Source organism: Mobula hypostoma, chromosome 1 (genome assembly GCF_963921235.1).
Source record: "Mobula hypostoma chromosome 1, sMobHyp1.1, whole genome shotgun sequence".
Lineage (NCBI taxonomy): Eukaryota > Metazoa > Chordata > Chondrichthyes > Myliobatiformes > Myliobatidae > Mobula > Mobula hypostoma.
The window spans coordinates 196,187,907-196,213,036 of record NC_086097.1 but is presented as its reverse complement, the minus strand read 5'-3'; the positions used below and the strand labels follow the sequence as shown (position 1 = coordinate 196,213,036).

At 41.5% G+C, this 25,130-nt stretch overlaps 1 protein-coding gene across 1 annotated transcript in view; it reads right to left on the bottom strand.

Annotated features, from left to right (window-relative positions):
* colec12 (collectin sub-family member 12) overlaps window positions 1-25,130 on the bottom strand; it is a 135,888-nt gene that overhangs the window by 12,925 nt on the left and 97,833 nt on the right. Inside the window, exons 4-6 of the mRNA XM_063062579.1 lie at window positions 17,502-17,600; window positions 12,817-13,863; window positions 10,877-11,371 (exon numbers count right to left, since the gene is read on the bottom strand). Of these exons, the coding sequence (XP_062918649.1) occupies window positions 10,877-11,371; window positions 12,817-13,863; window positions 17,502-17,600 (1,641 nt within the window). The remainder of the gene's footprint in view (window positions 1-10,876; window positions 11,372-12,816; window positions 13,864-17,501; window positions 17,601-25,130) is intronic.

Here is a 25,130-nt window from a genome sequence, read left to right as displayed (position 1 = left end):
CTTGCACAGAGGTATGTGGAAAGTTCTTCCAAGGCAAATACTGCTCAAAAATATGTCTAGTTCCATTTACCTGAAAGTAAACCCAGAGCTGAGCAAAATAACAAGTGCATATTACTGAGCAATGTGCTCTTGCAGGATCTAGACCTCACCAACAGTCTGCCCAAGGTCCCCATGCATTTCAGAACTGAGTCCAATGTAGTGATGGCAGACATCAGTACACAGCTTCCTAGTGAGAGGGGATCATTGAGACTACCTCAGGTTCTTGTGGTTTCATGACCACCAACTGGATAACGAGATTCTGGCGTACCACATGAGAGTTCATGTATTGGTAACTGTCCCTTGTCAGCTGCAGCAATCTATGACGTTAAGAGACAGCTATCGAGGGAAAGAAGGACGTTGGGACTGAATCACAGAGATAGACAGAAAGGAATTTCTAAGTGGACGATGGCATTAAGTCATTTCCTAGTGCAGAAGAAGCAATCAGCGTGCTGAAAGCAGAGCACGTCTTGTTGGCTCAATCTCATCTCAGGCTGCATAACATCATATCCAACAATGCTGAGGTCATGCAACATTTTCCATCTGAAATCTCACCAAAGGTCTACAGAATCTTGATCTTGGATAGGACTTCCCTCCTATTCACAGCAGCTTAGGCCTTGGATGGGACCTTATTGTCAACACCAGGTTGCTGATACCAAAAGACACAACATATCATGACATGCTTTTGAATATCAACATCTTATTTGACTATTTTGGATTTGGTGCTCCAGTTAATATCCAGGAATGCTTCATGTTCAGAGAGTTGACCTTAGATACTTGTGGATGGGATGTCCTACTCAGAGAACGGGAAACATGAGCAGTGGTAGCAGAGGTGTTTGTCCCTCCGGGATCTTAAATGTTTGAAGACTCCAAGAACCTACACAGCAATTCCCCTATCTACAACTCAAAAGGAAGAGGCCTGCCTCTTCTGTGATGCATCAGCTAAAGCTATTGTTGCTGTTCTATACCTGCTGGATATAGTGAAATTGGATTCATCCTGGTAAGGCAAAACTTGCTTCCAAACTCGAGTTAAGCTTGAACTTGGTGCTGCTGTTCTAACATTTGAAATGGCAGAGGAAATAGCTGAAGACCTGGACACAGGACTAGATAATATCAAGTTCTTGACCAACAGGAAGGTCGTGCTCAGTTATACATTTAATGAAACAAGAAGATTCGTTGTTTATATACAGAACATAATAGGATCCAAGGTGTCAGGTGATCAACCCAGCAGAGCCAATGGAACTCTGTTCCTACTGATCTGAACCTGGCTGATCATGCCACAAGAGGGCGCCAAGCTAATCAGCTCACCCTCTCCTCATGGTTAACTGGCCCAGCATTTCTTGCTGATCCCCACAAGGAACATAACCAAGGCTGGCATTTTCAAAGTGAGAAAGGGTAAAGACTGTGTTGTAAGACTGCCTTCAAGACAAGTCTCTAAGACGATCCTTCCTTTATTAAAGATTTAGTGAAATGATCGCTTGGCTTTCATTTCAATAATTAAGTTTGACATCCAATGCATGCCAGGCAGGGAGTGTTCTGGTGCAGAGGAGAGCAAAGGAGGATGAGATGCAATAAACACAAGAGATTCTGCAGATGTTGGAAAATCCAGAGCAACAAACACAAAATGTTGGAGGAACTCAGCAGGTCAAACAGCATCGATGGAGGGGAATAAACAGTTGACATTTCACGTTGAGACTCTTCATCAGGACTGAAAAGGTATGGGACAGAAGCCAGAATAAGAAAGTGAGGATTGGGAAGAAGTACAAGCTGGCAGGTGATAGGTGAGACCAGGTGAAGGGGAAAGTGGGTTGGTAAGGGACAGAGAAGTTGGGAGGTGATAGATGGAAAAGGTAAGGGCTGATGAAGACACAATCTGATAGGAGAGGAGAGTGGACCATGGGAGAAAGAGAATCAGGAGGGTCACCAGAAGGAGGTGACAGCAGATGAGGAAAAGAGAACAGGTAAGAGGGGTACTAGAATAGGAATTATCAGAAGTTAGAAAAATCAATGTTCAGGCTGTAAGGTTGAAGGCTATTCAGAGGGAATATGTGAGGTGACTTGATAGAGGTGGACAAGATGATAAAAGGCTTAGACTGAGTGGACAGCCAGAGACTTTTTCTCCAGAGTGGAAATGGACACTCGAGGGGCATAATATTAAGGTGACTGGATTAAGATATTGTGGAGGTGGTGGGGGGGAACGTCAGACATAATTTTAATTACATTGAGAGTTGTGGATACATGGAACATGCTGTCAGCGATGGCAGATACATTAACGACATTTAAGGAACTCTTAGACAGGCAAAAGGATGACAGATAAATGAAGGGTTATGTGGGAGGACAGGTCAGATTGATTTGAGTAGGTTAAAGGGTTGGCACAATATTTATGGCCAATGGGACTGAACTGCATTTTTGCTGGAGTCAATTATAAAAGATGAAATTACGACACATCTGGATAGTGGTAACAGGATTGGTCTGAGTCAGCATGGATTTACGAAGGGGAAATGGTGCTTGACTAATCTTCTGGAATTTTTTGAGGATGTAACTATGAAAATGGACAAGGGAGAGCCAGTAGATGTAGTGTATCTGGACTTTCAGAAAGCCTTTGATAAGTCCCACATAGGAGATTAGTGGGCAAAATTAGAGTACATGGTAATGGGGGCAGAGTACTGACATGGATAGAAAATTGGTTGGCTGACAGAAAACAAAGAGTAGCGATTAACGGGTCCCTTTCGGAATGGCAGGCGGTGACCAGTGGGGTGCCGCAGGGTTCAGTGCTGGGACTGCAGCTGTTTACAATATATATTAATGATTTAGATGAGGGGATTAAAAGTAACATTGGCAAATTTGCAGATGACACAAAGCAGTGTGAAATGTGAGGAGGATGTTATGAGAATGCAGCGTGACTTGGACAGGCTAGGTGAGTGGGCGGATGCATGGCAGATGCAGTTCAATGTGGATAAATGTGATGTTATCCACTTTGGTGGTAAGAACAGGAAGGCAAATTATTATCTAAATGGAGTCAAGTTAGGAGAAGGGGAAGTACAATGAGATCTGGGTGTTCTTGTACATCAGTCACTGAAAGCAAGCTTGCAGGTACAGCAGGCAGTGAAGAAAGCTAATGGCATGCTGGCCTTCATAACAAGGGGAATTGAGTATAGGAGTAAAGAGGTCCTTCTGCAGAGAGTCCTGGTGAGACCACACATGGAGTACTGTGTGCAGTTTTGGTCTCCAAATTTGAGGAAGGGCATTCTTGCTATTGAGGGAGTGCAGCATAGGTTCACAAGGTTAATTCCCAGGATGGCGGGACTGTCATATGTTGAAAGATTGGAGCGACTGGGTTTGTATACACTGGAGTTTAGAAGGATGAGAGGGGATCTGATTGAAACATATAAGATTATTAAGGGATTGGACACGCTGGAGGCAGGAAGCATGTTCCTGCTGATGGGTGAGCCCAGAACCAGAGGCCACAGTTTAAGAATAAGGGGTAGGCCATTTGGAACGGAGTTGAGGAAAAACTTTTTCACCCAGAGAGTGGTGGATATGTGGAATGCTCTGCCCCAGAAGGCAGTGGAGGCAAGTCTCTGGATGTTTTCAAGAAAGAGATGGATAGAGCTCTTAAGGATAGCAGAATCAAAGGTTATAGGGATAAGGCAGGAACTGGATACTGATTGTGGATGATCAGCCATGATCACAGTGAATGGCGGTGCTGGCTTGAAGGGCCAAATGGCCTAATCCTGCACCTATTGGCTATTGTCTACTGTCTATTGTCAATCATCTGCATGACATCAGTAGTTAATCATGTAAATAGATTAATAGTAACTGTACATGCTATTTTTCTTCTCTAATATTGAAGTCAATGGAATGTGCCATGACTATAGTATAACTGCATGGAAGCCAACCAACTGAGATGGAAAATAAGTAGGGGAATACAGCTTCATTTAGGGATTATTAAGAGTAATGGAACCAGTCAGCAGATAGAGCTCAGTTACACATTAGTTGTGATCTAATCAATTTGATTTAGTGATACAGAGTGGAATTGGCCCTTTTGGTCCTTCAAACCACACTGCCCAACAACCCCCGACAGCCCAATTCAACCCAAACCTCATCATGGGGCAATTTATAATGAGCAATTAACTGACCTGATACATCTTTGAACTGTGGGAGGGAACTGGAGGACCTGGGGGAAAAAAGGCATCCATGCATTCCACAGGGAGGGTGTACAGACACTCCTTACAGAGGATGTCAGGACTGAACTCTGAATTCCGATGCCCTGAGCTGTAATAACGTCGCACTAACCACTACGCCACTGTGATGCTGGAACAGGACTGAGGTCATTGATGGTCTGCTATTACGTTTCTACACCCAATTCTTTAGAGACCAAATGCTAGCACTCCTCCAATTACCTGAAGAAAGATGCTCTGATTCAAATAGATGGGAGTATTAAAATTGGAGGATATTACTTTTGAATAAAGATAACAAAAAGAATATAATTCTATATGTCGGTATAGAAATGATGTGTCGGTATTTCAGTTGGGTAAGGGAAATTATAGTGGCATGAGGGAGGAACTGGCCAAAGTTGATTGGAAAGGGACACTGGCGGGAAGGACGGCAGAGCAGCAGTGGCTGGAGTTTATGCGAAAAGTGAGGAAGGTGCAAGACAGGTATATTCCAAAAAAGAAGAAATTTTCGAATGGAAAAAGGATGCAACTGTGGCTGACAAGCGAAGTCAAAGCCAAGTTAAAGCAAAGGAGAGGGCATACAAGGAAGCAAAAGTTAGTGGGAAGACAGAGGATTGGGAAGATTTTAAAAGCTTACAAAAGGAAACTAAGAAGGTCATTAAGAGGGAAAAGATGAACTATGAAAGGAATCTAGCAAATAATATCAAAGAGGATACTAAAAGCTTTTTCAAGTATATAAAGAGTAAAAGACAGGTGAGAGTAGATATAGGACCAATAGAAAATGATGCTGGTGAAATTAAAATGGGAGATAAGGAGATGGTGGAGGAACTGAACGAGTATTTTGCATCAGTCTTCACTGAAGACATCAGCAGTGTACCAGACACTCAAGGGTGGCAGGAAAGAGAAGTGTGTGCAGTCACAATTACACCAGAGAAAGTACTCAGGAAGCTGAATAGTCAAAGGGTAGATAAATCTCCCAGACCAGATGGAATGCACCCTCGTGTTCTGAAGGAAGTAGCTGTGCAGATTGCGGAGGCATTAACAATGATCTTTCAAAAGTTGATAGATTCTGGCATGGTTCCGGAGGACTGGAAGATTGCAAATGTCACTTCACTATTTAAGAAGGGGGCAAGGAAGCAAAAAGGAAATTATAGACCTGTTAGCTTGACATCAGTGGTTGGGAAGTTGTTGGAGTCGATTGTCAAGGATGAGGTTACGGAGTACCTGGAGGCATATGACAAGATGGGCAGAACTCAGCATGGATTCCTTAAAGGAAAATCCTGCCTGACAAACCTATTACAATTTTTTGGGGAAATTACAAGTAGGCTAGACAAGAGAGATGCAGTGGATGCTGTATATTTGGATTTTCAGAAGGTCTTTGACAAGGTGCCACACATGAGGCCACTTAACAAGATAAGAGCCCATGGAATTACGGGAAAGTTACATACATGGATAGAGCGTTGGCTGATTGGCAGGAGACAGAGAGTGGGAATAAAGGGATCCTATTCTGGTTGGCTGCCGGTTACCAGTGGTTTTCCACAGGGGTCAGTGTTGGGGCCGCTTCTTTTTACGTTGTACATCAACGATTTGGATTATGGAATAGATGGCTTTGTGGCTAAGTTTGCTGATGATACAAATGTAGCCCCCCGGCCACCCTCAGGGTCGCTTGGCTCGCTGTTGTCTAGGGAAACAACCCTCGGCCCTGTCAAACTGGGTAATTAGTTTGTGTAGATGCTGTGTGATGTACCCCACCCCACCCAAATAACAGACAATACACCAGATACGATTAAATGATTTACAGTTTATAGATATTACTGGAACTATATAATTAATAGAGAATAAAATATAGAAGGAAAATAAAAGGCGCCACACTTATCAAAGTTCAATCTCTTCGTGCACAAAACAATTGGAGCTCAAGAACCTTCTTCTTCACCCTGCGACCTCTCGGACCACCTCGACTGGCCGCCTGGGACCAACAACGGTGGTCGACCAGACGCTCCACACGAGTCCGTCTCCATCTCCTCGCCGAATGCCCTCCTCAGGTTTCGACCCCGTTAGTGGACATCACAGCACCTGGTCCATCCTCTGTTTCACTCTCCCGCCTTCTGCCCCAAAACCGCGCGCATACAAATCTTCCAGATACACCAAAATCATAACAACTATCCCAATTGGTTAATAGCACATTGCTATCTCTATTAACCCAAGCGAATGTCTAGCTAGAGACTTCCTCAGCATTTAACATAACAAAGAAGCATTCCCGAGTATAACATAACAAAGAAGCCATTTTAATTAGTCTACACAGTAAAAGACGAAACCCCCTTACACAAAGTTAGGTGGAGGGGCTGGTAGTGCTGAGGAAACAGAGAGTCTGCAGAGAGACTTGGATAGGTTGGAAGAATGGGCAAAGAAGTGGCGAATGAAATACAATGTTGGAAAGTGTATGGTTATGCACTTTGGCAGAAGAAATAAACGGGCAGACTTTTACATAAATGGGGAGAGAATTCAAAGTTCTGAGATGCAACGGGGCTTGGGAGTCCTTGTGCAGGATACCCTTAAGGTTAACCTCCAGGTTGGGTCGGTGGTGAAGAAGGCGAATGCAATGTTGGCATTCATTTCTAGAGGAATAGAGTATAGGAGCAGGGATGTGATGTTGAGGCTCTATAAGGTGCTGGTGAGACCCCACTTGGAGTACTGTGGGCAGTTTTAGTCTCCTTATTTAAAAAAGGATGTGCTGACGTTGGAGAGGGTACAGAGAAGATTCACTAGAATGATTCCAGGAATGAGAGGGTTAACATATGAGGAACGTTTGTCCACTCTTGGACTGTATTCCTTGGAGTTTAGAAGAATGAGGGGAGACCTCATAGAAACATTTTGAATGTTGAAAGGCATGGACAGAGTGGATGTGGCAAAGTTGTTTCCCATGATGGGGGAATCTGGTACGAGAGGGCATGATTTAAGGATTGAAGGGCGCCCATTCAGAACAGAGATGCGAAGGTAATTTTTTTAGCCAGAGGGTGGTGAATCTATGGAATTTGTTGCCACGGGCGGCAGTGGAGGCCAAGTCATTGGGTGTATTTAAGGCAGAGATTGATAGGTATCTGAGTAGCCAGGGCATCAAAGGTTATGGTGAGAAGGCCGGGGAGTGGAACTAAATGGGAGAATGGATCAGCTCATGATAAAATGGCGAAGCAGACTCGATGGGCCGAATGGCTGACTTCTGCTCCTTTGTCTTATGGTCTTATGGTCTATATTTATGCAAAGAATAGCCTTTATGTACATAGCAAATATATTAGTCTTATAAGTAAACAATATATTTTTTGGTGTAATGGAATACATGTTTTGAAACTTGTTATGGACTATATCCAAGAATATACAAATTAGAAGCAAGATTACTCTGACACTCAAGTTTGTAACTCCATTTAATAAGATCATAGCTGATCTTTCTAACTTCAGATCCACAATCCATTTGCTAACACCACTTTGCTTATCATGCATTTTTCTACCTTTGCCTTACCTATAAAAATGCTATCACACAATGTCATTAAAAGCCATAGTAGAATCACAGCTTCTGATTTTATAAATAACTCAAATTGTTTCTTATAATGGCTCCCATACCAAACAATTAGGGAGACAGACTAGTAGGACCCTGTACAGATTACAGAGGAGGAGGTGTTTGCTATCCTGAGACAAATCAGGGTGGATAAAACCCCAGGGCCTGACAAGGTGTTCTCTTGGACCCTATGGGAAACAAATGCAGAAATTCCCGGGGCCCTAGCGGAGACATTTAAAGGTTCAAAGGTTCAAAGGTTCAAATGTTTATTTTATTATCAAAGTATACAACTCTGAAATTCTTTAATTCTCCGGGTAGATCATCCTTAGTGGTAGGAGAGATGCTAGAAGATTGGAGGATAGCCAATGTCATTCCACTGTTTAAAAAAGGCTCTAATTAGAAACAAGGAAATTATAGGGTGGTGAGCCTGACATCAATTGTGGTAAAGTGATTGGAAGGTATTTTAAGGAACCCAATATATACTTGGATAGACATGGACTGATTGAGGATAGTCAGCCTGGCTTCGTGTATGGTAGGTCATGTCTAACCAATCTTACAGAGTTTTTGAGGGAGTTACGAAGAAAGTGGATGAAGGCAAGGCAGTGGATGCTGTCTACATGGACTTCAACAAGGCAGTTAACAAGGCCCTGCATGGAAAGTTCACCAGGAAAATGAGGTGCTAAATTGGATTATACATTAGCTTTGTGGGAGAAGCCAGAGAGTAGTAGTAGATATTTGCCTCTCTGACTGGAGGACTGTGACTAGTGGTGTGCCACAGGGATCAGTGCTGAGTTCTTTGTTGTTTGTCATCTAGATCAATGAACTGAATGATAATGTGGTCAACTGGATCAGCAACTTTGTGGATTACACCAAGATTGGGGGTGTAGTGGTCAGTGAGGAAGGCTATCATGGCTTGCAGAAGGATCTGCATCAGCTGGAAAAGTGGGCTAAAAAATGGCAGATGGAAATCAATGCAGACAAGTACTAGGTTTTGCTCTTCAGTAGGATCAACCAAGGTAGGTCTTACACAGTGAATGGTAGGGCACTGAGGACTGTGGTAGAAAAAAGGGACCTGGGAATACAGGTACATAATTCATTGAAAGTGGTGTCACAGGTAGGTAGGGTCTTAAAGAAAGCTTTTGGCACTTGGCCTTCATAAATCAATGTTTTGAGTACAGGAGGTAGGATGTTAAGTTGAAGTTGTACAAGACGATGGTGTGACCTAATTTGGAGTCTTGTGTGCAGCTTTGGTCACATACCTACAGGAAAGATGTAAACAAGCCAGCATGGTTTCATGAAGGGAATATCCTGCCTCACCAACCTATTGGAACTTTTTAGGTAATCTCAAATAAGATTGATGAGGGAGAGGCTGTGGATGTGTATTTGGATTTTCAAACGGCCTTCGATAAGGTGCCGCATAAGAGGCTGCTTAATAAGATGAGAGCCCATGGAATTACAGGAACAATATTGGAATGGGTGGAGCATTAGCTGATAGGCAGAAAGCAAAGGATGGGAATAAAGGGATCCTGTTCTGATTGGTTGCCGGTTACTAGTGGTGTTCCGCAAGGGTCGGTGTTGGGGCCGCTTCTTTTTACAATGTATATCGATGATTTAGATTATGGATTAAATGGTTTTGTGGCTAAGTTTGTCGATGACACCAAGATAGGTGGAGGAGCAGGAACTGTTGAAGAAACGGAAAGATTGCAGAGAGACTTGGTCAGTTTAGGAGAGTGGGCAAAGAAATGGCAGATGAGATACCAAGTTGAGAAATGTACAGTTGTACATTTTGGAAGAAGAAATAATCGGGCAGATTATCATTTAGATGGGGAGAAAATTCAAAAATCAGAAGTGCAAAGGGACTTGGGGGTCCTTGTGCAGGATATCCTAAAGGTTAACCACCAGGTTGGATCGGCAGTAAGGAAAGCGAATGCGTTGTTTGCATTCATTTTAAGAGGAACAGTGTATAAGAGTAAGGAGGTGTTGATGAGGCTCTCTGGGGCACTGGTGAGACCTCATTTGGAATACTGTGTGCAGTTTTTGGCCCCCTATCTTAGAAGGGATGTACTGATGTTGGAGAGAGTTCAGAGAAGACTTATGAGGATGATTCCTGGAATGCAGGGCCCAACATATGAGGAGTGTTTGTCCGCTCTTGGACTGTATTCATTAGAGTATAGAAGAATGAGAGGGGATCTCATAGAAACATTTCGAATGTTGAAAGGGTTGGACAGAGTAGATGTGGAAAGGCTATTTCCCTTGGTAGGTGAGTCCAGGACAAGATGCCACAGTCTTAGAATTAGAGGGTACCCATTTAAAACAGAGATGAGGAGAAATTTTTTTAGCCAGAGGGTCGTGGATTTATGGAATTCGTTGCCACATGCATCTGTGGAGGCCCAATCATTGAGGGTGTTTAAGGAGGAGATTGATAGGTATCTATCAATAGATAGTCAGGGTATCAAGGGATATGGGGAAAAAGCCGGAAATTGGAACTAGATAGGAGAATAATTTAGCTCATGGTGGAGTGGTGGAGCAGACGCAATGGGCCAAATGGCCTACTTCTGCTCCTTTGTCTTGTGATCTTGTGAAGGTTGAAAGAGTACAGAGAAAATTTACAAGGTTGTTACCAGGTCTGGAGGACCTGAGTTATAAAGAAAGATTGAATAGGTTAGGACCATATTCCTTAGAACGTAAAAGATTGAGAGGAGATTTGATAGAGGTATACAAAATTATGAGGGGTAGGGTATAGATAGGGTAAATGCAAGTAGGCTATTTCCACTGATGTTGGGTTGGTCTACAACCAGAGGTCATGAGTTAAGGGTGAAAGGTGAAAGTTCAAGGAGAACATGAGGGGAAACTTCTTCACTCAGAGGGTTGTGAGAGTGTAGAATGAGCTGCCAGCACAAGTTGTGCACATGAACTTGATTTCAACATTTCAGAGAAGTTTGGATAGGTACATTGATGGTAGGGGTCTGGAGGCTGTGGGCCCAGTGCAGGTTGATGTGAGTAGGCAGTTTAAATGTTTTCGTTATGGACTAGATGGGTCAAAGGACCTGTTTTTGTGCTGTATTTCTCTCTGACACTTAATCTAGTGCATACCGTAATTAAAGATTTTTACCATTTGGCTTCGGAGTAACCGTTGAAGGATGATTTCTTTGTCCTGCAAGACCAGAAGAATGGCTTAGTTGACCATTAGAAGTCATTGGTATTGCTAAGCCCTGTGGTCCTTTTGGGCCTGGTGGTCCTTGTGGTCCTACTGGTCCTGGTAGTCCTGGTGGCCCTCTGCTTCCTGCAGCTCCTGGTTGGCCTTGTTCCCCAGGTGCTCCTGGAAGACCTATTTTGCCACTGGGACCTGGCAGTCCATTGCTTCCTTTTGCTCCAGGTGTTCCAGGTCTTCCATTTGAACCCTTTTGACCTTTCATGCCAGGTGGCCCTCTAGATCCCTGACTGCCCTTTTCTCCTTTACTTCCTGCAGGACCTCGAGAACCCTTTGGACCTATCGGTCCAGGAATTCCTTCTTCTCCCAGGTCACCTTTTTGTCCTTTTGCTCCCTTATTGCCAGGTGGTCCTTGTATTCCTTTGTCACCTTTAGGACCTCTTGGACCAGGAGGACCTATATTTTCATTAAAAAACATGCATTTTAGTACATGTCCTGTGGTCAGAAATAAAAATATTCAACTTAGTTTCATAATTCCTCAGTCACCATAATGGAAGTGCTCCTCTTTAAGTTAACAATAAAGACAGAGGAGCTTTATACATCTGGTGTCACACAGTTCATCAACCTAGAAGGAGGACACCAAATGTGCTCAAAAAACTTGATCACAAATATTTCACAGGGTTTATTAATTCGACAAAAAATATATCCTCCATTGAAGTTACTATGCATAATAATTTTTTTTAAAGGTTCCCTCTTCCATTCTTTACCTGAAGTCATCTAATGATCTGGCCTTCACCTATAGGGGCAAAGATTCATTATCCTCTGTTATGTACTCTCCCTCTACAATCCCCAAACCTAGCTCCAAGTCTGATGTCAATGATTGACCTCAGTACCCTCACCATAATGTAACTCATCTGCTGAACCTATATTCTTGATATTCACTGCTCCTCAAGAAACAACCTGAACTTGCAATTTCCTTTTTGGCCAGGTCGTCATCATCTTTGAAATGATGCATGGCAGAGTTTGGACTGACCACGTCAGTGCAGAATAATTTCCCCATTACTTACCCAAAACTTAAATGTATAAAGTTCTGAGCCCTAATCTATTGTAACTGTTAAGAATATTTTATAGCTTCTAGCTCTGTGTTTTCACAATTTATAGATGATTATCTTAATCCCATTGATTCTCTGCTTATTTTTCGTAATTTATTCATACTTCTACAAGCCTATTCTTCTTTCTTGAAAATTATAGATCTATTTCTTCACATTGATTGTCTGTCTAGGTACCATGTCCGATGTGGACTTTGGTGACCATGGTTTTCCATATAGATCTATCCTTCGTTTTTTGCATGACTTCCATTTCCTTGATGTGTAGCCACCTGGCTATGCTTTTGATGTACATAAGCCGAGGTATTGATTACATATTAATATTTTGATTTTCAGATATTTTGTGAATAATAAAATATTTTATCGTCTCTCCCTCCTGATTGATTAGTCCTCAACCAATCAGGTTTCTGCTGAGCCACACCAATGGTTTTTGGGGGTCATCTGGTAAAGGAGGCTAGTGAAATAGAACTAGAGGAAAAGAATTTCAACAAAGATGAAGGTCTCACTCTAAGTAAGAACTGGAATTTGATTGAAAACAAGGTAGGACAGCGGAAGCCTAATTGATTGAGGACTAACTAAGCAGGAGGGATGGATGACGGGTAAATATACCACTCAACTAGACATGCCTGGGCATCATCCCTGATGAAGATGGTAGAGCTTGTCATCGAAACGCCGGTTAAAATTGATACCTGTGCCCTGCTGGTGGTCTGAAAAAAGTTTGTTCATCCTTATCTGAATTTAATTGACAGGTGGTAAAAATAAATCCCTCTCACCCTGATTGTGAAAAATGTTTACCTTGAAGAATTGTGAAGTTTTGAATCAGTTGAGTGTGTTTTTTGTCCACAAGCTTCATTTCTTCCATTATCATAGACAAGTTGCCAACCTCAATGTCCAGTTTTGCTTCCATTACACTCTGCTGTGCTTTGATTAGAGAGCTATCCATGTGGATACTGTTCATGTTGGCAGTCAAGGTGGCTAGCTCATCAGCATGCTGACTTAAGGTATTGGTACAAGTAGTTTTAATATCATTCAAGTTGTTTGTTAGTGACCGGAGATGTTGCATAGTCCAACTGCTATTGCCCATGATAGTTCTAATATCTCTTTCATTTATATCCATGCGTATTTCCAGTTGTTCAAAACTAGTAGCAGTTTTATTTTCATGGTCTTTTTGATATTTCTGTAGATCCTTGAGACTCTCTTCATGAATGTTAGCCATAAAGCTAATGTTTGCCATCTGGCTAATGAGAGAATTCAGCTGATTACTCATATCCTCCAAAGTGTCACTATTACCTGTCACCATGACAGAGTTGTTCACTGTTTGGAGTTGCAGATATTGTAATTTCTCTTTTAACCAGTCAGTGTCCTTTTGTGCTTGAAACAATGCCTGTTGGAGAGCCTGCCAGTCATTTCTTATCTTTTGAATTGCCTGACTGGCATCATCAACGGATTTCTGCAGTGAACTGAATAAATCCCTTTGCCGAATCTGTGTCTGATTTATTTGACTCAGATTCATAACCGTACTGCTCTGGGATTTGGTCTGTTCTTGAATGTCCTTTTGCAGCTTACCGGTGTTTTGCTCCAGGTTGTTGATGTATCCACTATAAGTCAATAATGTTTGGTTAATGGCTCTGATAGATTTTGTGTTGCCATCCAACAAGATTTTGAGGGAATTATGGCTGGTTGTCATTGATAGCTCAGTCTCTTGTAGCTTGTCTAGTGCAGCTTTGTTTTTGGAGGCACTGCCAGCAATATCATTAAGCTGGTTCTGAAGGGACTGAATATCGGTTTTGAACTTGGACAGCTCTGAAGTGGTACTTTGATCTTTCATACCAGACTGGTCATCTACAAGATATAGTAAACAGTAGAAAACAGAATGGATAATCACAAAAGAGCAGATGCAATTTTCCTCTTTGTGTCTTCTACAGTTCTGTTTAATGGGCACTATATAGTTTAATGGATACGTAGAATTAAGATAAAATTGACAAGGATGGTTCCATAATGGAGGCCAACTTATTCATAATTTGAAAAATGTATACCAAAATTTTACTAACCAATCAAAGGCCATATTTTTATGATGCAAATCTAGAACTTCAGCTCTAATGCACTCCAACTCTGTCTCAGAAATTAAATTCTTTCAGTTTGCAGCCACCAATAGGGAATGACTTTCGGTGCGACTGAGCAGTGGTTAACAAATTAAGGGCAATCTTTTTTAAAATATCTAGTATAAAAACAGTTCAGATAGTCTCAATCCAGCTGTGATAGGATAAAGACCAACAAAGCAAAATTGCTCCTAATTTGGGAGATACATGACACCTTCCTTAGATCAACTAAAGGATATCTGGTGTAAGGAACAGTAAATAACTACTCTGTTTCACAGGTAATGTTCTACCTGAACATTGTCACAACAATGCCAGAAGATCTGCTTTCTCTGGCATTGGAGGGGTTGATAATAACAAGAATTGTATTCCCAGAGTCTATACCTTTGAGTAAGACTTTTCACAAAGAGTCTGTAAGGAGATTTTGATCTTCTCCAGAGCAACTCCAGTACTCCTCTCCCTTCCAAGGTTAACCTCTGCTATTACATCCACCTTTCCCTAGTGCTAAATTCATGCTGGAATTTTAATATACAGGCTTTAGTGGAATGACGAACTTTAAGAAACCCATACATCTATAGTATTCTTTTAACCTTGATGATTTGATATTCAGAAGCATATTAATACTGGATTGCTGCTGCTTAAAATAGAGCTGAATTTCCTTAATTCTGTCATTAAAAAACAAAATCAAGTATAGGAAATGCACAGGTCAGACATGGTGAAAGTGATAGTCAGTCACTTCATTTAATATTAGGCACATAGTATTTCTGTGGTTGGTTTTGGTTATGTTAACAATCAATGTTAATCCCCATGATGTTGATGGCGAGGGGCGCAGGTAGTATAGGGAGTAAGGAAAGAGGCTGAAGAACAGGACCTCCAAGGTGGTAATCTTTGGATTACTCCCAGTAGCATGTGCTAATCAGGATAGGAATAGGATGATGGTACAGATGACTGTGTAGATGAGGAAGTGGTGCAGGGGGCAAGGCTTCGGATTTATGGATCATTGGGATCTCTCCTGGGGAAGGTATGACCTGTGCAAAATGGATGGGCTACACCTGAACAAAAGGGGTATCAGTATCCTTGCAGGCAGGTTTGCTAGAGCTGTTGGGGAGAGTTTAAACTGATTTGGCAGGGAGATAGGAACTGGATTGATAGGGTTGGGGATGGCTCAATTGGTACACAAGTTGATGCAGTGAGACTGTGAGGAAGAACAGGCAGATGATAGGGTGAAATTGCAGTCAGTGCGATGAGTTGAAGTGTAAAATGGGGGCAAAATCAAAAAGGGTGACAAATACAGGACTAGATGCAGTGCTATATTTGAATGCACATAGTACACATAATAAGGTAGATGATCTTGTACAACAGTTAGAGATTGGCGATCAGCTATTCAGCACTGAATGTTGTGTAATGAACCAGATTTGATTGAGGAGCTCATGGTAAAGGAATCATTGTGAGGCTCTGATAGAATTCACCCTGCGGTTTGAAAGGGAGAAGGTAAAGTTGGATGTATCAGTATTACAAAGGGAATTACAGAGGTGTGAGAGAGGAGCTGGCTGGAAAGGATAATTGTCAAGGATGACAGCAGAATAGTGATGGCCGGAGTTTCTGGAGGCAATTTGGAAGGCACAGGTTAGATATATCCCAAAGATGAAGAAGTATTCTAAAGGTAGGCTGAGGTGACCATTGCTGACAAGGGAATTCAAAGTTAACATAAAAGCAAAAGAAAGAGCATATAATAGAGCAAAAATTAGTGGGAAGTTAGACAAATGGGACGCTTTTAAAAACCAACAGAAGACACCTTAAAAAAAAACTCAAGGAGAGGCAATTACAAAATATGAAGGTGAGCTAAACAATAATATAAATAAGGATACCAAAAGATTTTTTCAGATATGTAAAGAGTAAAAGACAGTTGAGAGTGGATGTTAGACTACTGGAAAATGATGCTGGAGAGTTAATAATGGGGGACAAAGAAATGGTGGACAAACTGATTAAGTATTTTGCATCAGTCTTCACTGTGGAAGACACTGCAGTGTGCCAGAGATTTGTGAATGTTAGGGGCAGAAGTAAGTGCGGTTGCTAATACTAAGGAGAGGGTGGTTGGGAAACTGAAAGATCTGAAGGTAGGTATGGCATCTGGTCAAGATGAACTACACTGCTGGGTTTTGAAAGTGGTAGCTGAGGAGATTGTAGAGGTATTAGTAATGATCTTTCAAGATTCCCTGGATTTTGGAATGGTTACAGAGCAGTGGAAAATTGTAAATGTCACTCCACTCTTTAAGAAGGGAGGGAGGCAGAAGAAAGGAAATTATAAGCCAGTTAACCTGACTTCAGTTGTTGGGAGGATGTTGGAGTCCATTATTAACAATGAGGTTTCGAGGCACATAATAAAATAGGGCAAAGTCAAAGGAAGGCAAACTCATTGTTCATATTCATTTCAAGAGGACTAGAATATTAGAACAAGAATGAGTTGCTAAGTCTTTATAAGGCATTAGTCAGACCACACTTGGAGTATTGTAAGAAGTTATGAGCATCTTATCTCAGTAAAGATGTGGTAGCATTGGAGAAGATCCACAGTTGCTTTACAAAAAATGATTTCAGAAATGAAAATGTTAATGTATGAGGAGCATTTGATGGCTCAGGGCCTGTACTTGCTGGTGCTTAGAAGAATGGAGGATCTCATTGAAACCTATCGAATATTGAAATACTGAAGTCTTGTTGAAGGGTCTCAGCCTGAAACATCGACGGTATTCTTTTCCATAGATGCTGCCTGGCCTGCAGAGGTCTTCCAGCATTTTGTGTGTGTTGCTTTGGATTTCCAGAATCTGTAGATTTTCTCTTGTTTAAGAAATGTATAATTCCCATGTGGGTGTATCTTGGCTTTCAGAAGTTGAATGATATTGAATTAACTACAGGATATTTGTTAAGTTTGAATGTTGAAAGACCTAGAGAGAGTAGGTATGGAGAGGATGTTTCCTAGAGTGGATGAGTCTAGGACCAGAGGGCATAGCCTCAGAATAGAGGCAAGTCTATTTAGAACAGAGATAAGGAGGAATTTCCTTAGCCAGGAGGTGGCAAACCTGTGAAGTTCATTGCTACGGACAGCTGTGGAGGCCAAATGATTGGGTGTATTTAAAATGGAGGTTGACAGGTTCTTGATTAACTAGAGCATCATAGGTTACAGGAAGAAAACAGGAGAATGGGGATAAGAAGGATAATAAATCAGCCATAATGGAATGGCGGAGCAGACTCAATGGGCCAAGTGGCCTAATTCTGCTCCTGTGCCTTATTTGTTTAAAAAGATCCCAATTATACTAGGATAATTAATATTTGTTTCATCATTATACAATTTGATTTTCTTTCTGGCACAATAATTGTTGCATATTTTACCTAATTTTTTCAGGTCAGTCTCAACAGCAGTTAGTTTTTCCGAATAACTTTTTTGTGATGTTTCCATTCCTTCTGTCACTGTGTCCATTCTCCGTACAACTGGAATAATCAAGGAAGATAAATAAGGTAATATTGAGAAGTGCATTTTTCAAGTTTATCAAAAGCTTTGTGATTTTATTGTGGATTCTTTACACAGTTACTGATAAACCAGACAAAATAAGAGTTCATTTACTTTTCCATGACTTGATTTTTATAATTCACTTAAGAGGAGGCACATTTCTATAATACTTTAATGATATTGTCCATAAGCATATGCTGTGCTCAGAAACTTTGCATTTGCACTTCAAGGTATCCATGCAAGCTCTTCCAGAATGGACATATTCTGTCTATATAGCTCCTTGCATGTACTTGCCAGGATGTACCCAGGTATTTCAATTAAGAAGATTGGTGCATTGCTAAGTTGTTTAATTTGTTTATGGCACTATAAGACACCAATCCTAGATGTTTCAGATGAACATGGTAACTTGGTCAAGCCATCTGCTTTTTTCCCTGTTTTCACTAAGGGTTGTAATCCAAATGAATGGCTTTGCTCAAGCCCTTCAGAGGTTAATTCATAATGAGCTACATTGATAGGTCCAAGCTTGTATATACAACACTGTGGAAGGTGGTAGTGAGAAGACAATTTGCTTGCCCACATTTGATGCAATGCCATGAAAACTCATGAAATCTGGACACAATGTTAAGGATAACTCACTCCTGCCTGGAATCGGAAAATCCAGAGCAGTTCTTATGACGATCTGATGGCTTTGTAGTTAGCATTACTGAGAGTTTTTGTTTTAAATTTCACAGCTGCCCTGGTGGGGATCTAAACTCATCTCTCACCATTATTAATCCAAGTATTATTAGTCTGATTAATTAACTGATGTGCCAATATGTTTTGCAGGCTATCATTTATGTGAAGTACTGTACTTTCTTCTGACAAGCTGACGCATAATTTTTATACATCATTTACACATAAATTACTTTATGATCCAGACACAGTAGTGTTGCCAGATTTTTAGATTTGTTTTCCGAATCCTGTTTGTGATTCATTTCAATACACGGTTGCTGCTCCACTCCAATGGATCATTCCTCCTTTGCTCAGAAATTTGATTGTTGCAAGAATGATTTCCTGACTGCATGAGCCAACTTCAGAGATGTCAATATTTCAAGAGAAAAAACACAGCTAGGAGAGCTGACAGTGGCCCAGAACCAACAATCTGTGTAATGGAAGGTTGCTGTTCTTGTAAAAGCTCCTATTTTTGACATTTCTCTCAAGCAAAATGGAAACAGATTGCAGCGGTTACTTGAAAACAAACCAAACTGCTGACAGCCTAAGCCAGGGGTTGGCACTGTATGATGTGCTTTCAAAATAATTAAGCTTCACGTCGAGAAAGGTACATTCAATCCTTTATTACAAAACCAGCAAAGATGAATGATCTTACAGTAATAAAAATCTAATGAAATTAAATTAGTGATACAATGGTCTAATAGCAATATTAAGTGGTATAATAGTGTAATTAGCATTCAAATTAGTGGACCTTAAAAAAAAATCACCCCGTGACTCACCCCCTCTCAACTAGACCAAACTGACCTAAAGACAAAGCGTGAATACATAACTATGCTCATTTGCTTCTACCACATCCCAACTCATGTGACAGATTACCACAATATACAATGCAGACAGACAGAAAATAGATACACGGCTCCTACACAGGTGTCCTCATCGTGTGGCAGTGGCAGCATTTGAGTAATGCCACATTATTTTCAGGATTGCATTTTCAGCAAACACTGGAGCCTTCCAATTGTTGGTACAGAAGGAGAAAAAGAAACAAAAAGTGCTGAAATGCCTACATGGGTTTAAGGTAGCAGCCAGAAGTGCAATGTTGGAACATTGGTCTGATTTAAAGAAAATCTTCTGCCAAGTCAGATGCTCTACTTGCAGTAAAGTAGGACTCTGGAACCATTGCACCTTACTCATTACAGCAAATTTCATTCTTAATTCAAAATGTATTTTGCTAATTGCCTTCTCCTAGCTCTGCATGAGTAGAGAACACATGCATCATTTTATAGGATCAGCAAATTTAAACAGACTGGATTAGAACCAGGCAGAACTACTGCCTTTGAATCAGCACGTGCTCCAAATCAGGACTGAGAAGTTAGGAGTATTTCTAAGGAGCAAACATCATGAATAGCCTGTTCTGGTCCAAACTACATTGAAACCACAGCTAAAAAAACTTACCAGTGTCTCTACTTCCTCAGGAAGTACAGCATTCCTTTGATCCTCACCAACTTTTGTCTATGCATGAATTTTTGCCTGCCCATGTAAGGCACAGTTTGATATGGCAACTACTGTGCCTGTGACTGCAAAAAACTGCAGAGAGTCATAGACACAGCTTAACACATCACTGAATCCAACCTCCCTCCAAGGCGCAAACACGAGGACATCTTCAGATGCTGGAATTTCAAGCAACCACACATCAAAGTTGCTGGTGAACGCAGCAGGCCAGGCAGCATCTCTAGGAAGAGTTACAGTCGACGTTTTAGGCCGAGACCCTTCGTCAGGACTAACTGAAAGAAGACCTAGTAAGGGATTTGAAAGTGGGAGAGGGAGGGGGAGATCCGAAATGATAGGAGAAGACAGGAGGGGGAGGGATGGAACCAAGAGCTGGACAGTTGTTTGGCAAAAGGGATATGAGAGGATCATGGGACAGAAGGCCTAGGGAGAAAGAAAAGGGGGAGGAGGGGAAAAAAGCCCAGAGGATGGGCAAGGGGTATAGTGAGAGGGACAAAGGGAGAAAAAGGAGAGAGAGAAAAAGAATGTGTGTATAAAAATAAATAACAGATGGGGTACGAGGGGGAGGTGGGGCATTAGCGGAAGTTAGAGAAGTCAATGTTCATGCCATCAGTTGGAGGCTACCCAGACGAAATATGAGGTGTTGTTCCTCCAACCTGAGTGTGGCTTCATCTTTACAGTAGAGGAGGCCGTGGACAGACGTATCAGAATGGGAATGGGACATGGAATTAAAATGTGTGGCCACTGGGAGATCCTGTTTTCTCTGGCGGACAGAGCGTAGGTGTTCAGCGAAATGATCTCCCAGTCTGCGTCGGGTCTCGCCAATATATAGAATGCAGCACCGGGAGCACCAGACGCAGTATATCACCCCAGCCGACTCACAGGTGGAGTGTCGCCTCACCTGGAAGGACTGTCTGGGGCTCTGAATGGTGGTGAGGGAGGAAGTGTAAGGGCATGTGTAGCACTTGTTCCACTTACAAGGATAAGTGCCAGGAGGGAGATCGGTGGGGAGGGATGGGGGGAAGGAATGGACAAGGGAGTCGCGTAAGGAGTGATCCCTGTGGAAAGCGGGGGGGCAGGGAGGAGGGAAAGATGTGCTTAGTGGTGGGACCCTGTTGGAGGTGGCGGAAGTTACGGAGAATTATATCTCCAAGGGCTCTGTCCATTCTTCTTGCTGTCTTGGTAAAGCAGCTGGCGTAATCAAAAACTCCACCCATCCTGGAATTCTCCCTTCTCCCTCCTCTCATCAGGCAGAAGATGCAAAAGCTGAAAAAACACATGCCCCCATGCTCAAGGATAGCTTCTATCCCACTGTTATATGACTATTGAATAGTTCCCTAGTATGACAAGATGGACTCTTGATCTCACAATCTACCTCATTATGACCTTGCAGCTTATTGTCTACCTGCATTTTCTCTGTAACTAACACTTTATTCTGCATTGTTACTGTTTTCCTTTATACCACCTCAAAACACTGTTGGAATGAATTGATCCGTATGAATGGTATGCAAAACAAGCATTTCACTGTACTTCAGAACATGTGAAAATAATAAACCAATTTTAAAATCCAATAAAGAGTTCAAGGTAAACTTGTTAACCCAGGCAGTGATTTGAATGGGGAACTCAATTGGAACATGAAGAGTTTGAGACAATTGTATAAAAATATTTTGAATGATGAAGCAACATTCGAGAGAATAGAACAGAAGGACAGAGACACAATGTCGGAAGGGATGGATAAAAGGAATTGATAATAGGGGGAGAGAACAGAAAGGCAGTTATGGATCATAAACATCACAAAGGACCAGTTCAACTTCATTGCATCTTCTGTGTAGTAAATATTATGAGTAGTACTTTTGTTCGGGAAACAAATCATGCTGCCTTTGGCTAGTTCACCACACCTACATCCATGACTCAAGAAAGCTATTGTTATGTGACCCTGACAAAATATTTCTGAACAGGGGTTTAAACAAGGAACAGTGCCCATAAATTTATGGTCTCCTGGAGGGTAGGAAGACGCATCTACTTTACCTGTGAAGATTTAATGAGGAAATCATTGTGATCCAATGGTCATGAAGTTGATTCAGTAGCATACCTTCAGGTGCACTAGGGGACCATTGAAAGGCATAAAAGATGTCCTAGTCACCCTCTGCAGATACGTGCGACTCTAGCTGCAACAGTTCTTCATGCTGAAGGAATCAGATTTCCTCAACCAGGGAAGTGCGACTGGCATTTAACTCAAATAAATTCCTGCACGGGTCTCTTTTTCAGATATTATTCCATTAACTGTTCATTACGTAGTAAATAATTTTGACTTGAAATATAGCATCATAGCACCCTGTGGAATATATCTTTTTCTGGGTTGGGTATGTGCCCTATTTCCTTCATTAGAACATAAATAATGTGGTCTTTTACATCCAAGGCAGTTTCAGGTTTTTATCCTGAAGATCGAGCAATGGATATTAGATATATTCTTTGCTTACTCATATTTAGTCTAGGAACTTGCTTTGCACATCTTGTGATTAAATTTCTTTTTGAACAGTCATTAATTTTGCAGTTGCTGGATGGCCTTGAGATATAAGGTTAAAGGTCAAAAGTACATACAGAATTACTCTGTGGTCATTATTTGATCTCAATACACAATTCTATTTGTAACATTTGTTCCCTCCAAGCTTATCTCCACTGTCCTTTACTTGTGATTGCTATATTTCCCCATTCCAAACATAAAGTGGTATTCTTAAAGCTGTGTCCTTCTGTTCTATCCACGTGGACACAATCCAGCACAAGTGATGCTTTGATAGTCACTAACGTGCTTCCATTGAGAAAAGCATGTCAAGATGGCTCTACGAGAAGAAATCACCCTCAGTAGGTAAATGTACCGTATTCCTCCTGTCCCTTCAGCCCTCTCAGTAGCTACAGTTGTTTATATCATTTCTTCTCCAACTATCACTGCACCCCAACTGACCTCTGAGAAGTACAGCACAGAAATAGGCCCTTCAGCCCATCTAGTCCACATCAGAACCACTTAAACTGCCTACTCCCATTGACCTGCACCAGGACCATAGCCCTCCATTTCCCTACATCCATGTACCTTAAATATTGAAATCGAACTAGCATCCACCACTTGTTGCTGGCAGCTTATTGCATACTCTCATGACCCTCTGAGTGAAGAGGTTTCCCCTCATGTTCCCCTTAAACTTTCCACTTCTCACCCTTTAACCCATGACCTCTGGTTGTAGTCCCACCCAATCTCAGTGGAAAAAAAGGCCTGTTTGCATTTATCCTATCTATACCTCTCATAATTTTGTATACTTCTATCAAATCTCCTCTCAATCTTCTACATGCTAAAGAATACAGTCCTAACCTATTCAGTCTTCCCTTATAACTCAGGTCCTCCAGACCCAGCAACATCCTTGTAAATTTTCTCTACACTCTTTCAACTTTGTTTACATTTATCCAGTAGGTGGGTGACCAAAACTGCACACAATACTCCAAATTAGGCCTTACCAATGTCTTATACTGTACACTTCCAACATATCATGCCATCTCCTGTACCCTATACATTGATATATGAAGACCAATGGGCCAAAAGCTTTCTTGTGATGCCACTTTCAATGAATTATGGACCTGCATTCCCAGTTCCCTTTATTCTACCACACTCCTCAGTGCCCTACCATTCACTGTGTAAGACATACCCCGGTTGGTCTTACCGAAGTACAAAACCTCGCAGTTGTCCGCATTAAATTCCATCTGCCATTTTTCAGCCCATTTTTCCAGCTGATGCAGATCCTTCTGCAAGCCATGATAGCCTTCTTCACTGTCCACTACACCCGAACCTTGGTATCATCTACAAATCTGCTCATCCAGTTACATTATCATCTAGATCATTGATATAGAGGACAAACAACAAAAGACCCAAGATCGATCCCTGCAGCATACCATTCATCACAGGCCTCCAGTCAGAGAAGCAACCCTCTATGGCCACTCTATGGGTTCTCCCACAAAGCCAATATCTAATCCGAATAACAACCTCATCCTGAATGTCGAGCAACTGGAACTTCTTGACCAGCCTCCCATGTGGGACCTTGTCAAATGACTTACCAAAATACATGTAGACAACATCTTGCCTTCAACCACTTTCCTGATAACTTCCTCAAAAAACTCTGTAAGATTGATTAGATGTGACATACCACGCACAAAGCAATGCTGACTATCCTTAATCTTTCATCTACCCAGATGTTCAGTCCCTTAGAATACCTTCAAATAACTGATGTCAGACTGGCTGGCCTATAATTTCCTAGTTTCTGTTTAGAGCCTTTTTTAACCAGCAGACTGACTTTGACTATCCTCCATTCCTCTGGGACCTCCCCCGTCACTAATGATGATTTAAGTATCTCTGCGAGGGTCCTGGCAATTTCTGCACTTGTCTCCCTGAGGGTCCGAGTGAACACCTTGCCATGTCCTGGGGATTTATCCACCCTGATTTGCCTCAGGGTAGCAAGCACCTCCTCCTCTGTAATCTGTACATGGCCCATGAAGTTGATGCCACTTTGCCTCATTCCTATAGATTTTATGTCAATCTCCTGATTAAAGACCGATGCAAAGAATTCATTTAAGATCTCCCCCATGTGTTTTCGGTCCATACATGGATTACCATTCTGGTCTTCCAGAGGACTAATTTTGGCCCTTGTAATCTTTTTGCTGCTAACATGGCTGTAGAATCTCTTAGGATTCTCCTTCACCTTTGTCTGCCAGAGAACTTCATGCCTCTTAGACCTCCTGATTGCTTTTTTAAGTGTTCTCTTGCATTTCTTGTACTCATAAGCACCTCATTTATTCCTACCTGCCGATACCTGTAATGCATCACCTTATTTCCCCTAACCAGGGCCTCAATATCTCTCAAAAACTAAGGTTCCCTAAACCTGTTATTCAATGGTTCAATGGTTCAATCTAATAGAACCATTCTTACCTTTTATTCTGACAGCCACATACAAGCTTTATCCTTCAAAAATTTCACTTTTGAAGGCCTTCCACTTACCAAGTACACCTTTGCTAGAAAACAGCCTGTCCCAATCCACGCATGCCCAATAATATTTTCTTTTTAAATCTTTTTATTAATTTTTCCAAAGTTATAAACAAAATAACAATGTTGATACAAAGAGATTGGAATAATCTTATTGTTAATAAACATATACAGAAAAGATTTCAGATAACACAGGTATAATAGACTTCCAAACTCATGATGTAATTAACCATAGAGAAAAAAGAAATAAAAAGAAAGAAGTACAAAGAAAATC